Source organism: Miscanthus floridulus, chromosome 6 (assembly GCF_019320115.1).
Source record: "Miscanthus floridulus cultivar M001 chromosome 6, ASM1932011v1, whole genome shotgun sequence".
Lineage (NCBI taxonomy): Eukaryota > Viridiplantae > Streptophyta > Magnoliopsida > Poales > Poaceae > Miscanthus > Miscanthus floridulus.
Genome location: NC_089585.1, coordinates 33,791,531 through 33,809,314, shown reverse-complemented (window position 1 = coordinate 33,809,314; position 17,784 = coordinate 33,791,531). Strand labels below are relative to the sequence as shown.

At 44.4% G+C, this 17,784-nt stretch overlaps 2 protein-coding genes and 1 pseudogene across 2 annotated transcripts; 1 reads left to right on the top strand and 2 right to left on the bottom strand.

Moving 5' to 3' along the window:
- Positions 1–615: 615 nt before the first annotated feature.
- Positions 616–3,008, bottom strand: LOC136458042 (uncharacterized; annotated as a pseudogene).
- Positions 3,009–4,024: 1,016 nt separating this feature from the next.
- Positions 4,025–12,072, top strand: LOC136455909 (anaphase-promoting complex subunit 5). The gene is made up of 20 exons (XM_066455633.1): positions 4,025–4,395; positions 4,752–4,911; positions 5,026–5,141; positions 5,244–5,481; positions 6,352–6,445; positions 6,565–6,643; positions 6,750–6,835; positions 7,352–7,484; positions 7,594–7,626; positions 8,310–8,564; positions 8,920–8,997; positions 9,106–9,380; positions 9,903–9,970; positions 10,137–10,205; positions 10,331–10,436; positions 10,528–10,669; positions 10,932–11,030; positions 11,124–11,388; positions 11,535–11,602; positions 11,754–12,072. The coding sequence occupies exons 1-20, from the start codon at positions 4,171–4,173 to the stop codon at positions 11,907–11,909; spliced, it is 2,745 nt and encodes a 914-aa protein (XP_066311730.1). The 5' UTR covers positions 4,025–4,170; the 3' UTR covers positions 11,910–12,072.
- A 430-nt stretch (positions 12,073–12,502) lies between these two features.
- On the bottom strand, positions 12,503–15,581 carry LOC136455908 (probable splicing factor 3A subunit 1). Its single transcript, XM_066455632.1, has 2 exons — positions 13,353–15,581; positions 12,503–13,007 (listed from the first exon to the last, which is right to left on the bottom strand). Exons 1-2 carry the CDS (start codon positions 15,456–15,458, stop codon positions 12,738–12,740), a joined length of 2,376 nt encoding a protein of 791 aa, XP_066311729.1. The 5' UTR covers positions 15,459–15,581; the 3' UTR covers positions 12,503–12,737.
- Between the last annotated feature and the right edge of the window lie 2,203 nt (positions 15,582–17,784).

The following is a 17,784-nucleotide window of genomic DNA, read 5'->3' as shown; positions in this document are numbered from 1 at the left end:
TTGGTCGAAATGAAGCCTAATTGCAGGATTTACGAGGAAGAGAGGATGGATCTCAAGATGGACAAGCTTATCGTTCTGGTGCAGCTGTTGGTGGTGTTGTGTTTACTAATTGCAGTCCTAGTTCTTTTAGGTGTGGTAGTGCTTATTAGCAAGTGAAGTTGTTTAGTAACTGTGTTCTAGAAGTGTGGGGTACGACTCCTGGTGGTGGTCTGTTTAGTAACTGATTTGTAGAATGTGTTGTAATGACATCTAAGTCCTATGAAATGAAGATGTTTTTCTGGAATCAACCTGTATTTTTGACTTGTTTTATCCAGAATTTTGACACAATTTTGCTTGAATTTGGACAGAATTTCAATAGAATTTGGACAGAATTTTGACACAATTTCATGATCACAATAACATTCCAGCAAAGTACATGTCCAGATAAATTCAAGATAGGTAGCATTTAAGTTACTAATAACATAGGTCCAAATAAATTAAATAAGGTCCAGATACATAGATACATGTCCAGAGATACGTTTTCATAGAGATCTCCATTCTCATGATGGAGATACATGTCCAGATATAATTTAAGTTACAATTTCATGATGGACATAACATTCCAGACCGAAACCTTCAATTGGTTTTCAGTTTTCTTGGCTTGAGTTTTTTTGGTGGGCTCCTCTTTTGCACTGTCTTGTCTGGTGAGACACCTAGCTAGCAGGTTTTGCAGTTGGCTGCAATAAAAGTAGCACTATGAGTCACTTATATGAAAGCAGTATACAAGTATAAAAGAATGAGAATTAATGTGTAGCATACCCTCTTGTAACCCTATTGGGGCTATTCTATATGATCTGGTCCCTTGTGAGCTTTGTGGGGCTGGTGAGTGTATTTGGGGCTGGTGTAGGCATTTCTTGGTCATGGAGAGAAGCATCTGGGGCCGGTACTTCAATTTCTAAAGCATGCAAATCATCTGGGGCTGGTGGTGCGATTTCTTGGTCTTGGAAAGCATTTGGGGCTGCTGGTTCAGTAGCAGTATCCTGAGATTTCTCTCCCTTCTTTACTCTCTTTGTTGGGAGTTTTGCATTCTCACCATACTTTGTTGTATTTTTTCTTGGCTTTCTTTTCCTGCAAGTTTGGACAAAAAAGTATTTAATTTAGTTAGCAAAACAAGTCATGGCAGCAAGTACATATAGTTGGGTCTTACCTTTTCTTAGTCCCATTAAGATGGCATTTGTAGCTTGTTTCACCATGGCCTAATTCTCCTACATCCCTTGCACTTTCTTTTGCCTCTAATTATTTTTTTCTTGCCCTTTTCTACCTCATTTGCAGCTTGTTTATCTGCCTCATTTGCTGCTTCCTTGGCTGCCTTCTTTCCTTTGCTACCACCACCTTCAAGGAAGCTTTTGATCTTAAGTTTTCTGTACCGTCCATTCAGTCCTCTTGTCAAGTGGTGCCCTAACCCCAAAAGGCAAATCAACATCTGGCCACTGTGTTCTATCAAGGCAATGGCTCTATAAGTCTCTTATAAGCTGCTCTGAACCTCTCAACAGAGTAATACTCATGCACAAAGTCCTCCATATGTACATTACTAGACTGTACACTTGTAATCAAAGCCAAAGCATGCTGGCAAGGCTTACCAGTATGCTGCCACTCAAGACAGGTGCACTCATGTAGAGAAGACTTAACAACATGTCTACCGCGAGTGTTTGTGGTGTCCCAAATTTCAGCTGCAACACTTCCACCATCTATAACAGTCAAGTGCCTAAGTCCTCTAGTTCTGGCTTTCAACTGTTGTATCACTGCTGGAAGGATCTTTCCAGTAAGCCTTTCTAAAATTTTTCTCCTTTTTCGCCCATAGCACCATAATCATCTCTCTGAGTTTGTCTGCAAGCTCAACAACAGGAAGGTCTTTCCAGTCCTCTGATCCAATTGTTGAACACTTCAGCAAGGTTATTAGTGATATAATCACATTTAATCTCAGGATTGAAGCCCGATCTCATCCAAAGCTTGTAATGGTGAGCCTCCATCCAAACCAACACTTGAGGACTAGCATCAATGACTGACTTGTAAAAATAATTGAAAACTGATTCTCTATAAGCTATAGCTGCAGGATACATCTTAGAGAACACATCACCACCAAATCTTTTAATGAAATTGTTCATTAGATGTCTAAAGCACTCCCTATGTTCAGCCTACGGAAACACATTCTTAACTGCATTTTCTAGACCTTTGCACACATCTGACGAAATAGCTAAAACAGTAAGATCTCCTATGGCCTTGTGCAACTGAGTCATAAACCAAGTCCAGTTATCTGTTGTCTCACCATCAATGAACCCAAAAGCAACTGGGTACATCCAGTTGTGACCATCTATACCACAAGCTTGCAGCTAAATGACCATTCCATCTACCATTAAGTGCAGTAGAGTCTATGCTAAGGTATGTCCTGCATCCTTCTAAAAAACCTTCAATGCAAGGTTTCAATGCACAAAAAAATCTATGGAAATAGAAATTGCCATCTACCTCCTTGATGCCAATCTCAATAACACTACTTGGACACCTCTTCAGGACCTCTGCCCTCCAATTGAATAGCAGCTGAAAGCTCTCTTCCCATTTGCCATACAATTCTCTTAAAGCAATTTGCCTACCTCTACAAATAGTATCATAATGAATTATACACTTGTGGTCATCCTGTAAAGTTTTTTGCAGTTCCTTAGGGCCCATAGCTGTTTTCTTCCTAAGGTGATGTATTGCCTTTGAAGCAACCCAAGCACTGGTTGGTGTGGTAGTCTTCCTCCTAGCACTTGATTCACATGTATGCTTATCAACAACCACTGTCACCTGCAACAACAAAAAAATTAGTCAAGGCAACTAATATAGAAGGGCAAAAAACATTGGCAGCCTTAAAATTATTGAAGGGAAAAAAAATTAATGGAACGCAAAATGAAAGTTAGTACCATAACGGTGCACCCATCAGGCTGTCTACGCCCAACAAGATGCCAAGGACAATCTTCTCCCCCCTTGCAACCTCCAATATATCTTTCAGGATCTGTTTTGACAACGCGTAGTTCAAACTCTTTATTTATAACAAATTGTCTCACCGCCAATCTAAACTCCTTCATGTTAGAATAAACTGTGCCAAGATCCATATTGGGCCGATTTGGATCGTGCACCACAGTCCTCTCCTCTGGTAAATAGTCATCAACTTCAATGACTGCCCCAGTTGTATCAATTTCTTCAGTCCTCTGACAAGTATCGGCGTTCTGTTGACTGCTAGCTTTATTGGCTGCCTTTCTTGCCTTATCGGCCTCCTCATCGTCAGCCCTAAACCCCAACAGCTCATACATCACCTCATCATCAACAATCTCAATTCTTCCCTCTTCATCTCGATTGTCCTCGATGCGTAGGCTATCCCAATCAACAAGAGGTGGCTGCATTTGCTGTGCAGGAGGTTCTACCAGTGCTAAGCTAAGGTCAGGCTCCCCATCGAGCCTAGTAAAGAAATAAAAAGGTGGCACAGTTAAATTACCACCACATCTACACTTGTCGAGTCTCATCTACACGCTTGGGCACACTTAGATTACCAGCAAAGCAAGAATACGTACCCTTGGAAGAGATCTGGCCAGTTCTCCATCCACCACTTGGAGCAGCACCGGCGTCGGCCGGCAGAGCCGGGACGCCTAGCTGGCTTCGGGGAAACCCAGGAGGTGCCCTGCAGTCGACCGTCGGCGGCGGCGTCGGAGGCGGCGGTGCTGGCGGCGGCGGGGATCCGTTCCCTCTCTCCCTCGCTTGACCTGGCGGCGTCGTCTGTATCCCGTGCGGAACGACCGTGAGTCTCCCGTGAATGAAGAGAAGGCCTCCGTGATGCATCAGGGAGGGGCAAAACGGGTAGGCAAGTTTGCCATGGTAAAAAAAAATTAATTTGGTAACAAATCCTCCACAGGGCATATTTGCAGGTGTATATCGTTTGAGAATGATAAACGGATGAATCTCATTTGCGGGACGGCAAAATTGCGAAGCCTAGTTTTCGTAACGGCAGAATCACCATTTTCTCTTTGGCAGCGCAGCGCGTGAAGCAGCACTAGGCGCGCCCGCCCACAGCCCGCTTCACTTCATTCCGAGCCGAGACAAGACGCGAAAAAAGAGAGGAAAAATTCAAAACCCTCGTCTTCGGCGGCGGCGGGCGGCGCCATGAGCTTGTTTGCGGGTGTCAGCGGCGGCGCGGCGGACGCGGCGTCCGGGGGCGGCACAGGAAGGGCGCTCCTGGAGCTGACGCCGCACAAGATGGCGGTGTGCCAGCTCGTGCAGGTCTTCGCGCCGCCGGCGCAGGCCGGGGGCGACGTCGTGCCGCCCTTCCCCTTCGAGTCCCTCGCCCACCACAACCGCCTCGGACTCTTCCTGTTCACGCTCACCCGGGTACGTCCTCGCGCGCTTGCTTCCTTGCCCCCCCTCGAAAATCGAGATGCTGCTGCTTGTTATGCCTGGTCTCCCCTGTGCTTGGTACGGTACCTGTATTTGGAGATGTGGAGTGAACGCTTTGGATTGGGGCATTAGGGTCTCGAGGATTTAGGCATTGGTCCCATGATTTTGTTTCCCCCCGTAGCATCTGCACTTGTGCTCAACCCTCTACCTTTAGGCTCAAGCAAAATAATCAAAACAGTGATGTGATGTCTGGTTATGTATAGATGGTCGTCACAGCGTGCACAGTCAGTCAATGTTGCACTTGATAATGTGGTAGGTACACAGGTCCTCTTAACTCAGTAATTTTGTAGTCATGCGAGGATTTTCTGGAGCCTCCACTTGAAGAATTTTTGAGGCAGCTGAAGGCAGTGGATAATTTGGCTAATGGTTGGTTCTGCGAGCAGCTGACAAGTTCTCTGTCAGCGCTCAACTCACCTGATGACTTGTTCAACTTTTTTGATAAGCTACGAGGTGAGGTTCACATGATGTGGCGATGGATGGATGTTTTTTACTTATTTATGTTTCCATCATAGAGATGCATTCAAATTGACAGCTTGCTCTGGAATGATATTTGTTTTTTGCCAGGTGTGCTCACTGCACCAGAGGGTGCGAGTGCAGAAGACGTATTTTTGGATCCGAATAGTCAACTTGGAGTTTTTCTTCGTTGCTGCATACTTGCCTTCAACTCAATGACCTTTGAGGTGCTAAGAGTAGTAAAAGGCATTTACGATGATCTTTTCATCATGTGTTGGTCCCTTTTTCTTATTTAAGATGCTGATGTTGTTCACTGAAAATTTGTGTAGGGTGTATGCCATCTGTTGGCAGATCTTGTCATGTACTGTAACTCCACTGATGCTTCATATGACTTGGCAGAAGATGAGGGCTTCAATAGTGAAATGGGCAACTTGATGGATGCAGACATAGATTCTCAAGTTGGTATATTTGACAAATTTCATCAGGGTTATGCCTCTGAGCGTCATATGGGGGAGAGTTCTTCAGCTCTAACTCGTGCACCAACGTCAACCTATGATTTTGATGATGGTATACCTGAACCCTGCCATGTTTGCTGCTTTGATTTTGATGGAAGTATTAAATATGCCAAAAAAGAAATGGTATGAAGCACAAAAAAAAATTCTGGTCAAACTCCAGAATGAAAAGAAAAGTGATGGTCACAACCTGGATGGACTATTTATCTCAGTTTTTTTCCTGACATCTAGTTAGTTTCTTCCTTTTTTGGGCTGTAATATGGATCTTGGGAAGGGCTATCCACTGCCTGAATTTGTACCGATTCTAAGAAACGGTATCTGTTTCAAGTATTTTATTTTGATTCCAAGCTTGACGAGATTACCTCCTGATTTGTTACAACTTTGGCATGAGACACTGGAGAATTGCAGGCTAGCACAGACAGTTTGCCTTGCATCTAGCTGCATTACTGTTCCATCTTACTTTTATGTCATAATTATATAATTGTTTGGCCTACAGCATTCACTGCCATTGTTTGGTCTACATCACTCACTGCCAGTGCCATGTTTCTCTCTCAAATACCATTGTACTGCTGAAGAAGTGGAGCATTTGCAGCTTATATGTTTTTTGTACAATTTTGATCTTTCGTTTTTTACTCATGCTAGTCAATCGGTATGTATTACTAAATACATTAGGGCATACTGAGTTCTGAAAGTTCCTACATATTATGGATTCTGAGGGAGGGAATTTTTGGGCAACCATACCTTTTATTTTGCAAAGGAGGCTGATTCGAGCACCAAATAGATTAGGGTAATGGTTTTTTGCTTTATAAATCAGCTTTTCTGTACTGTATGTAATATCACTGTGTAGAGTTATTTTGGTTTTATCTGGGCATCAAAGATTTTTTTGGTTGACAGTTATATTTGCATTTCCTTTTTTCTATGCTAGCTAATATTTTTAAAGCGGATGACAACCCAACCTGTCTGAGATCAAGGTGGCAATTAGAGGCATATCTTAACCAACAAGCCGATATTCTTGAGAAGTGAGTATCTGTTCCTACATTTAGTCATTAATAACTAATACTGCCACAAACTTGTTCTACTCCTTTAAAAGGACATGAAAGATAAAACATACTCTTTAGTGACAACTGTATTATTACAGGGATCCCGGCTCAGTGCCTTTGAATTCGTTTAATGCCACTATGACACAGCTTCAAACATTAGCTCCGGAGCTTCATCGTGTAAGTTATGGCACAGTGAATACACCTTAAATTTTCTAGGAGACTTTGGGGAACTATGAATGTTTCCTAATCATGTGAATTTTTGTATCCATGATTTGCTTGCCAGGTCCAATTCTTGCAGTACTTGAATGCCCTTTGCCATGATGACTATGTTGCTTCACTGGATAATCTTCACCGCTACTTTGATTACAGGTCAGCTGCACTGCCCTTACTGTATGATGGAGTATGTCTCATATTTTAACCATGTTCACTGTAGTTATGTACAAGTATGCCAGTTATAGGTACCAAATTAAGGAAGTGTTTTAATGTACTACATGGCCTTTCTGTTTGCATTTAAGAATGTTGCTCTTTCTATTTACCTCAATCTCTGTTACTTTCTGTATTAGTGTAAATTGTGATAATATAAGTTACAGGGTCCTGATATTCAGCCTGACCTTGTGCTAGTCTGCTAGATCATGAAAGCACAGGTGTGAGGTGAAACCACCGCATGACTATTCATTAGATATTGTGACTCTTTTATTTCCTACTAGTTCATTTTTCTCAATAATATTAAACATTTTAGTGGCCTTGCTAGCTAAATCCTCCAGTATTTTTCTCTTCAAGTTAAGTGTTTGTCATAATGACATGTTTTGTATGAACTTTTGTTGGAAACATATGCACCTCTTGTTAAGCATGTTCTTATTTGGTTATTCTATCTGGTTGATGCAGTGCAGGGATGCAAGGACTTTTTGGTCGTTCTGTGTCTCAGGTGCAAGATATTGTTGTTGGAAAGTATGAGAGTGCTCTGCTATGCTTAGGCAACTTGCATTGTTACTTTGGACATCCTAAGAAAGCCCTAGAGGTAGTGTAATTTATTTAGTTTTCTTGTTTTGTACTATTTGACCATCACTTTCTAGACCTACTTGTTTCATTGCACATTGTTTATGTTCTGCTTGGTTGCTTTTTACCAGGCATTTGCAGAAGCAGTCCGTGTTTCTCAAATGGTAAGTTACTGATTTGTTATCTTTTTGAAATATGATTGCATCCAATATTTGTATGACACTTGAAGTTAAGTTTGTATTGAACCACTAATGGTTTATGAGGAAGGCGTAATTTTGCTATTGCTAAGATGATTCTGGCAGAGTGTTTTGGATTTTCCTATAGTTCAGCCAGATTTTTCCTCACAAAATTATATTTTTAATCTCCATGTTTATTTTTAAATTTGCATAACAAATTTCTTTAAATAAAATTATGTCACCTGATAGCATGATAAAATATCATCAGTTTTCCAGAAATTTGACACTCCTTGTCCCCAACATGTTGTGATAGTAGCATAACTTTGAAAATACATTCCTTGTCATCGAGTTTTCAGTTTTGTCCTATCCGTTTCTTAACTTAAATGTATATTCCCACCTGTATGATTCCTGGACCTGGAATTGCCAAGGTGACCTGATGGATCTCTATAAGTTTTTAATCTAATTGCCTCTTGTGCAAGCCCCTTGGTTCATTAGATTCCAGTTTTCCTAATGTTGAGATCCCTAAAATTAGGGATACTTGGTATAAGATCTTGTGCATATTTTTGAACAAAAGTAAAGTGTATTTTATTTCCCAAAAATATTAAATGTTTACACAGATTAACAGGTGGTCTTCAATTGTGTTAACAGATTCTAGCATTTTGTTTTTTCAGAATAATGATGATTCATGCCTTGCCTATGTATTAGGAGCCATTTCCAATCTATTATCAAAGATAGGCATCTCAAACACAGTTGGAATAATCAGTTCTCCATATTCACTTGGGACCAATATTGGACTGGGCACGCCATTATCCATTCAGCAACAGTTACTTGTTCTTTTAAAGCGGTCACTCAAGAGAGCTGATGCATTGAAACTTCCAAGTTTACTATCCTTTGATCACCTTTCGCTGGCAAAATTTGATCTGAAGGTATGATATCTATCCTTTTTTCTTCTTAGTATAATGATACACAACTCTGCTGTGTGCTTGAGGGGAAAAAAAATTCTGCTACTAGTATTTGCTATTTATTACTGTTTGACATTAGGATTTAGGAAGATTTCTTTACCTAGTCATGTTCAAATTTCTCTGCTTATCCTCCCATGCAGATCTCCTGTCATAGTTATGTCAACATTTGAACATGATGCACAGTGATCATTGCATTTATATTACTGTTACTATGGCATCTGTCACTTTGATCTTGAAAAGACTAGATGTGACTTAAGAACAGACTCATGTGCTTCAACTCAGAGCATCCTTGTTTATGAACCTTTTCTTGGTTTGTCAGCATGTCCAAAGGCCACTAGTCTCTTTTGGCCCTAATGCATCTACAAAGCTTAGAACATGTCCTGCAGATGTCATTAAGGTATGCTGCATTTACTCCAAAACATTTTATGCTCATCCTTCAGAGCAGCTGTATAAGTTTGCTTCTATATTAAAGTATTCATAGTTTCTCTTGCTTCTTTTTTGGCAGAATTTAAGATTAGGTTCCCGTGTGTTGACTGACTTTGGAGCAGATGTTCTATCTACTTCAAATGATAATGGTAGTTTTAGCACTTCGTGGCTTAGGAATCTATCTGCCGCTTCTGATTCATGGCGTAGAAGTTCTAAGAACACCAAGAAATTACATATTAATGACTTCGACAATTTCCATTATCATGCACAACCAAGTCCAGTACCTGCACCAATATTGCAATTAGCTGGCTCAGCATATTTGCTGAGAGCCACCGCTTGGGAGCACTATGGGAGGTACATATCTATTTTCTGTGAATGTCAGGGTTCAGTTTTCATAGTGGTTTGTCATACCGAATTTTCCTGCTTCTACAGTGTTGTATTATGGAAAAAGGGTGGGTTAGATAAGCTCCAAACAAGTGTCTTGCAACTAAGAAAGAGCAGATACTTGATGAACAATTTAAAAGCGCTCGACTCATTGTGGGGACTGTTGATTCATATTTTATCTGGTACCAGGAATTATCAGTCTTAAGTCTATTTATATTAGAAACAACAGGGTCTGTACATCACTGTTTGTTCTATAGTTCTATCATCTATAAAAACAAGACCTTTTATGATCCTGGTGTTCTGTTGCTTTAATGCACCCCCCTTATCCTCATGTCTGTCTTGTTTACTGCCAAATTGTCAGCAATTCTTTTAGCTGCCTTTTTATCGTTGTTTTATGTCCTTATCGAATCATATCTTAAAGTGGAGTTTAAGCTCTACTGGTACCATTTCAAGAAAATTAATATTTCCATATCTTGTCAACCCTCTTCACAGTGCTCCAATGGTACGGATGAATGCTCTGGTTTATGCAACCTGCTTTGCGGACGCTGCAAGGTGGGAATGTGCTAAATACCTAAATTTAGTGTCTTTTCAATAACTTTACTGCTTTTTTATATAATTACGCTGCAACTATTCTTTAACTATTTCACACAGTTTTTAACTTTTTAAATGAAAACTCTGATGCTTTGTGAACCTGGATTTGTGATGCTATTGTATTTTCTGTTACAGTTCATTCAGAGTTATCACTAGCATATGTGAAGCTAATTCAACAACTGGCGGTGTTCAAAGGATATTCAGGTTAGTTCCTATAATGCAACCACATATGTGCCATAGCGCACAGGCTGTGTGCCTGTGTAGTGTCCCAAGAGCTCTGTATTTATTGACCTTTTCTTATGGCCTTCTGTTATGTGATTGATCTGCAGCTGCATTCTGTGCTCTAAAGCTTGCTGAAAAGAAGTTCCCATCCTCAACAAGTTTGCACATCCAGCTTCTAGGAATGCAGATTCTACATGAGCGCGCACTTCATCGGTACAAAACTGTTTCTACACTTCATTTTGTGGTTGCAGTTTTGCTTCCATAATCTAATGTGCTATTATTTGTGTAAAATTGATCTACTTAGAGGGCATCTAAAAGTCGCGCAACAAATCTGTGATGAGTTTGGGGTGTTGTCATCTTCTGTTTCTGGAGTAGACATTGAGCTAAAGACAGAATTTAGTGTACGACGTGCCCGCACTCTCCTTGCTGCCAAACAGTTTAGCCAGGTTGTGCACTGCCTTGCTTATATTTACACAAGAAGTATGCATTTCATCTTATTTGTTTACCATTCATTAAGAAAAAAATTGAAATAATGCATTTTCCTTTTACATATGCAACTTGCAAGCACATTGCATGGAAGATATCTCCCCCTTCCCTTAGGTTTTACAGGGGTCAAGGCCCTTGCTAATTCTGAGTACACTCTCCATCATACCAGTACATGAACTGACAGAATAAGATCTGTTTGACACTTGACTTTTTTTCACACAGGCCGCAGCTGTGGCCAGTTCTCTTTTCTCTACGTGCTACAAGTACAACATGCAGGTTGAGAATGCAAGTATTCTTTTATTACTTGCTGAAATACATAAAGTAAGTCATCATTTTTTTAAAACGAGAACCTGGTAAAATACTGCAATTCTGCACAGAGCAAGCTAACACTTTTTTTAATTCTAATTCTCCCAGAAATCTGACAATGCAGTCCTTGCGCTTCCTTATGCGTTAGCCAGCCAATCATTCTGCAAATCATTCAACTTGGATCTGCTTGAAGCCTCAGCTACACTTACTCTTGCTGAGTTGTGGCTGGCTCTTGGATCAAGCCATGCAAAGAAGGCACTGAGTCTTGTCTACCAGAGCCTTCCCATGATTCTTGGTCATGGTGGACTTGAGCTACGCACTCGAGCTCACATTATTTTAGCAAAGTGTCATTTATCCGATCCAAAATTCTCAGGTACTTTCAATACCTCGTGTTCCATTATGTGGATAACCTCATATTGATCTGCTCGATACATACACCTAGATGCTAAACGCTTCCCGAAACAATGGACGTGATTCTTTCTTTTGTTACTTCTTCCCTTTACTGTCTTATTATTGCAGTTCTCGAAGATCCTGAAGCTGTTCTGGATCCTCTGAACCAAGCCACTGAAGACCTGCAAGCATTAGAGGTGAGCTGAGGAACCCAGCTTGTGCTCTTTACCCCTTGTCTGACTCGCTAGATGTTGCGCTTAGAAACTGACATCCTGTGCGGCTGTGCCGCTGTGCTAATTGCATAAAGGCTTGTGACATCAGATACACTAAATCCTGTGTCATATGCAGTACCACGAGATGGCAGCAGAGGCGTACTATCTGAAGGCAATGGCATACAACCATCTCGGCAAGCTTGATGAGAGGGAGGAAGCCGCGGCTCGTTTCAAGGATCACGTCACTGCCCTTGAGAACCCGCAGAACGAAGAGGACTCGCTTGCGTACTGAGACCCAAGTACCAGGCTCCATGAAACAATTGTGAAATCAAGAGTTTTTTTTTATCATGCCATTATATTTTTTTTATAATTAGCCTACCACAACTTACTTGGGACTGAAAGGTTACGTTGTTGTTGTTGTTGATTACAATTTTTGAAGTTTCGAGATTTTCCTCTACTTGCCCCACTGTCAGAGGCTAGCGAGGGCGTAGTGGCCTTTTGGATCCGAATGGTGGCAGGCTACAATGCTATACATTGAGGCGAATGGCGTTTCGTGCCACGTGGAGGCACTGGGGGCGGACCGGCGGAGGCGGAAGGGGCTAGTGGTGGTCGGTGGAGACCTGGATTTGGGGAGCAGGGCCAGTAGCGTGAAGACGGCGGCAGCAGTGCACTCTTGAACTCAGTAGAGAACTATTCCGAGTTGCTTTTGCACCTGTCGTTAGTGAATTCAAGAGAGAATAGCAGTGTTGACAATGTGTTAGCCTCGATCACTTTGCTGAAAAAATAAGCCGTTCCAGCTAATTTACTGAGAGAGAAAAACACCGTTTCAGCTAAAAAAAACAAGCTAAAAAGTACAGATTATAAGAAACGCGATAAGGGCAGGTATCCAGTAGCAACCTCAAGTAACATACTAGGCAAAACCCCTCAGCATTTAACTGTATCAAGATATAGAGGAAAGTATGCCGCTCGCATAACACAAATGATTGCACTTAGCATACAAAAGAAAATAATATGAAAGGTACGGCAGCAAGATCCAGCAAAAAGGTTCTCTCTGACAGCTGCTGATGTATAGTTGTAAGCTTAACCTGCCACTACATTGAGAACCAAAAGACTCATTTACTCATTTCTTTCTCCCACCACGCTCCCTCAGTGTTAGATTGATCACCACTCCAGGACCCACATTGTAGTAAGCAAGAGTAAGGTTGTCTTTGAGGAAACTAGTCCTCACACTCAGCTTCTGCTTATTAGCAGGGAGCTGCAACTCTCCAGCAATCTGCTCCTTCAGACTACCAACTGTGTCTGACAGTGATTGAACAGGAATCTGCAAAACTTGGCCTCGCAAGTTCCCTTCATCGAGGTTGGGTACAGATACAGAGATGCTAGCAGGACCCTGCATGCAACAGATTATATTAGGCCCTGTTTAGATTCCAAAATTTTCCCCCCAAGGTGTCACATCGAATCTTACGGCACATGGATGGAGTACTAAATGTAGACGAAAAACAAAACTAATTGCACAGTTGGGTGAGAAATCGCGAGACGAAACTTTCGAACCTAATTAGTCCATAATTAGACACTAATTGCCAAATACAAACGAAAGTGCTACAGTAGCCAAAACCAAAAATTTTTGCCAACTAAACGCGCCCTTAGCTTGCCACATAACAAAAATACATAGAAGCATGAAAACTGAAAAGTAAGGAAGAAAGACTAAAGAAAAATGGACTCCCAGAGCCATTACCGGATGCTGAGCAAGGAACTGCTCTGCTGGGATAAGAGAAGCATCATCTGTTCTCGGCCTCTTAGGTTCCGGTTCATCAGGTGGAGGCGGTTGCTCTTCAGCAGGAGGCTGTGGAGGCAGAGGCGGTGCTGGAGGCTGAGGGATTCCAATGGGATTGACCATGGTTGGCATGTGCGATGATGGGGGCATAGCAAACGTGCGTGGTGGACCAGGCATAAACTGAGTTTGGCCAGGAGGCGGAGGAATGTTGGTCGGCATATGAACCATTTGACCTGGCATCCTAACCATCGGTGGCTGCCCAGGTATCTGCTGTGGAGGCAGATGCATGTGAGGCATCATCTGTGGAACTCCAGGCATATGAGGACCTGGGGGTGGAACAGAGTATGGTGCTGGTGGAGCGATAAAACGAGGAACATTAACAAGAGGAAGTGGCTGAGGAGGTCGGGGCAATGGCATGCCAGGTCGGACAAGTGGAGCTGGACCAGGAACATTTGAAGCATCAAACTGTTCCTCGCCACCCTGAGGCTGAGATAATGCATGAGTAGCCGTGCGACCAATGCTACCAGAATGACCATCCCAAATAACCTGCTTTGGCTGCTCATCCTTTTTCTTCTCGATTTCTGCCTTGACGGCGTTAGACACCTCCTCCTCAGTGGTCCCAAAAATATCAGGGCGAGTACGAGCAAGGCCAACAATGTTCCGTGAAATTTCATCATCAGGTGCAAGGGTAGTCTCCTTGATCTTGGCCAACATCCTCTCTTTCTGCTCCTTGTACTTAGGGTCAATGAGTGAGATGCGCATGTGTTCCTCCATCTCGCTGATGGGAATGAGCTCCCCAGTTATCGGAGAGACAACAAACTTGGTTGGGTCTCTCTCCGCAGGAATCCTCTCCTCAGGCCTCTTGTAGTTCTTGACAATCCTCATAGGTGCGTCGTCATCACCAGCCACGTTAACTTGCGCTCCTCCATCATTCTCCTCAAGCTGTGCTGCCCGCATTCCTTCCTCGACAAGTTGCATCTCCTCTTCATCCATGTCCATCTCAACCTCCTTAGCAGGTTCAGCCAAATCCATCGCTTCCTCCTCTCCCAAGTTCTCCATCCTCTTCTGGCGCTTCAACTCCTCCAGTGTAAGTGGCACAGGAAGCCCCTCGTACTCATCATCCGCAAATTCAATGGTCTCCACAACAACAAAATCATGCCAGTCTATCATTGACATTTGCATCCGTTCCTGCTCAATCTCATCCTCTGCCTGCTGCCGTGCCTGCTCCTGCGACCGATCCCACTCCAGCCGGTTCAGGCATCTCTCCAAAACCGTAGTCAGGTCCTTTGACCCCTCCATCAGCTCTTTCAGCAGTGCAGGCACCCCCTCTGCCGGCCTCAGCACCCTGGAGTAGGCATCTGTGAGCGCCGTAAAGAAGGGGAACATGCTGTGCGTGGGCCGGATGAAGTGGAACTGCATGTTGTTGCTCTCGCGCTGCGCCAGGCTCGTCAGGAAGTTCTTCCCGTTCCGCGCCACAAACTGGGCGGTCAGCTTGATGATGTCCAGCTCCTCCCCTGTGATACCCTCGGGCAGCCGCACCGTGTACAGCTCCGCCTTGGGTGGCACCAGCACCTTGGGCGGCGGTGCCATGCGGAAGGGCGCCGAGTGGTCGGCCTTCGCGTCCGCAGCGGCGCCATCTGCGGGTGCGGCGGCGGCCGACACTGGCGCTTCGGCGGGAGGCCCGTCAGTCTCGGCGCCCGAGGGGGCATCCGAGCCGGGCGGCGCAGCGGATATCTCGGAAACACGGTGCTGGTAGTAGCCGTGGTAGGGATCCGAGGGCTGGAGGAAGTTGAATTTGGCGTTGCCCTGGTTGTGGGAGATGATGCGGCGCTCGAACTCGGGCCCGTTCTTGGCGACGAAGGTAGCCGTCTTCTCGATGATGACGCGGATGTCGGGCGGAGGGTGGATGATGCCGATGGGGTTCGCATGGGTGGCCACCGTCGCCCTGCGGTCCGTCTTCGCGCCGGGTGGGGGAGGCGGCGCCTGCTGCAGCTGTTGGTCTTCGCCGCCGCCGTTGCCCTCCGGTGCGGGGAGGGTCAGGATGGTGGTGCCCATGGCGGCGGCCATGGGGGTTAGGGTTTCGGCGGGTTTAGATCGGAACGGTAGGAGGGAGAGTTCGAGTCGAGAGACCCCGCGACTCGTGGGACGGAGGCAGCGACGGGATCATGGGAGGCGGATTAGTATATTTGGGCCGGATCTTGGTTCGAGTCGGTTCGATTTCTTGTGCGATACCGACATGCTGTTACTTGATTTTTTTTTCTTTTTTTTATAAAGTGTCACCCTTTTATCAGGATAAGCTAGTAGAGCAGTTGAGCTTGAGCCTGGACATATTTGGGCTTTCCCTTTCTTCTTGTATTGTACAAAAATATAAAAATTGGAAAAACCGTTTGGGCTTTTTTCTTTACCCTGTTTTGATATTCACTTTTTCCATACGGTAATCTATATAACGAGACAAAATTTCTAGCGCTAATAATTTTTCGTCCAACCTAATCCAAAATTGGCTCGGCCTCACCATCGTCAGATAAAAAACTGTGTCCGTTTTTCTGCTGAACGTCCGTGAGGAAAACGATCGAGGGCCTCTTGTGGGCTTAAGTCACTAGGTGTATGGGCCATTTATGTTTTGCCTTTTCACTTTTTTGTTTTTGGACTGCCACACGACCTTCCACAGTAGAGATCAGAAAAAAGACGTTTAGTTCGGAGTTAACACTGCCTGCTTGCTGTTGACGATCGATGCATCGGCGATCAGCCATCGCCTGCCCACGATCGTCCGCGTCCGCGTTGCCACACCGGCGCATTGCAAGCCATGCGCCACTATCCACTTGCCAGGCACTAGCGACGGCAGCCGACGTCTTAGTCCTGTTAGATGATCTCTACCAATTAGCTCAACGATCAATTAAACTCATCTGTGTTCTGATCGTGGACACCCAATCGTTTCATGGTTGGTGGACCCCCATCGCACAGCGTCATAAAAAGAAAGGTGGAAGCCGAGGCACAAGGCACGAGGTTTATCTGAGCCGCCAGATGTCCCACCTACAGTCCATAAACTCTAACCGATCTAGAGAGGGGGTGCTGCCAGCGACGAAAAGACCGCCACCGGCCACCACCGCCTTTGCACCGTCACCAACGCGACTAAGTCTTCGCCGCCGGGCTTCCCCGCGCCACCGTCAGCAACCCCATGGCCAGCTCATCTTCTACGAAGACAGCCGATGGTTTGCACCTCCTCATCCTCTCTCTCTCTCTCACACTCAATCTATTAATCCCGTACTAGTAGATGCTCTAGGACTCGCTGTTTATTTCAAATGCAAGTACACATGCTAGATCTATGGCTAATGATTCTGTTTTATTTCTATCAATGGTATCAATCGTCTAACTAGGTGTAGATCTAGCTTATCGAGGTAGAAAATCGAATAGCAACAAGTAGAAGGAGGTGATGGATCCGATTCAGATCTAAGCAAAAGGTTCATCGAATCCTAAACCCAAATCAGGTGAAGAAAAAGAGGAAGAAAGGGTCTCGGTTTTGAAAAGGAACTCGAACCCTAACCCTAACCCGCGTAGACAGCTCGAGGAAGAAGAACAGTAGTCAAACCCTAACCCTAACTCAACCTAACCCTAACCCTAAACCCCAATTGAACAAGATCTGAGAAGAATAGAGCGAGATTCAATCAGAGAGAAGAAGGGGAAAGGAGAAGGGTTTGGGAGATGGCTCACCTCGCCATTGTCGTCTCGTCGGCGCGCGAGAAGAAGGCCGAGCCGCTGCTGCTCGTCGGGCTTGCGCGAGCTCTGGCCAAGGGCACTGTGGCTACGCCGCTCGATGGCGGCGCGCTCACCCGCTGGGGAGCGCGCACATCGACGAGGGGGCGAACAACGGCGCCATCACCTCTCGGCTCTCCCTCGGTTGCTGTCGCTCGCTGCGTTGAGAGAGGAAGGGAAGAAGAATAGAATGAGGCTAGGGTTCTGGGAGAGCGCCGGTCGTGCGGTTTTTGATCCGCCGAGGTCACCGTGTGACCGTTCGATCTACAATCGACGGCTGAGAGTTGCCGAACCAGCATTCGGTCCAGGCGGGCGGGCGCAGGGGGCGACTTTGCCGTCCCAGGCCTAGGTTGCGGCTTGGGAAGGCGCAGCGCGCGCGAGATCTGAGCAGGCTAGGCCGGATTTGACTGTGACGAGCTCAGTTTCAACGGGTTGGGCTAAATGAACAGTACAAATTGAGTTTTTGTTTTTTAAGTTTTCAGAAGAAAATTTTGATGATTTTTTTGACTAATTTAAATCTCTATCAAAGTTTGAACCAACGGGATAATTTGTTCAGAGAGTAGGTGAATGCTTCTGAAAAGTAGATAAAGAATTTTTTTCATGTTTCCGCTGTAATAGTGTAACACGTCTGGTGTTTTAAATA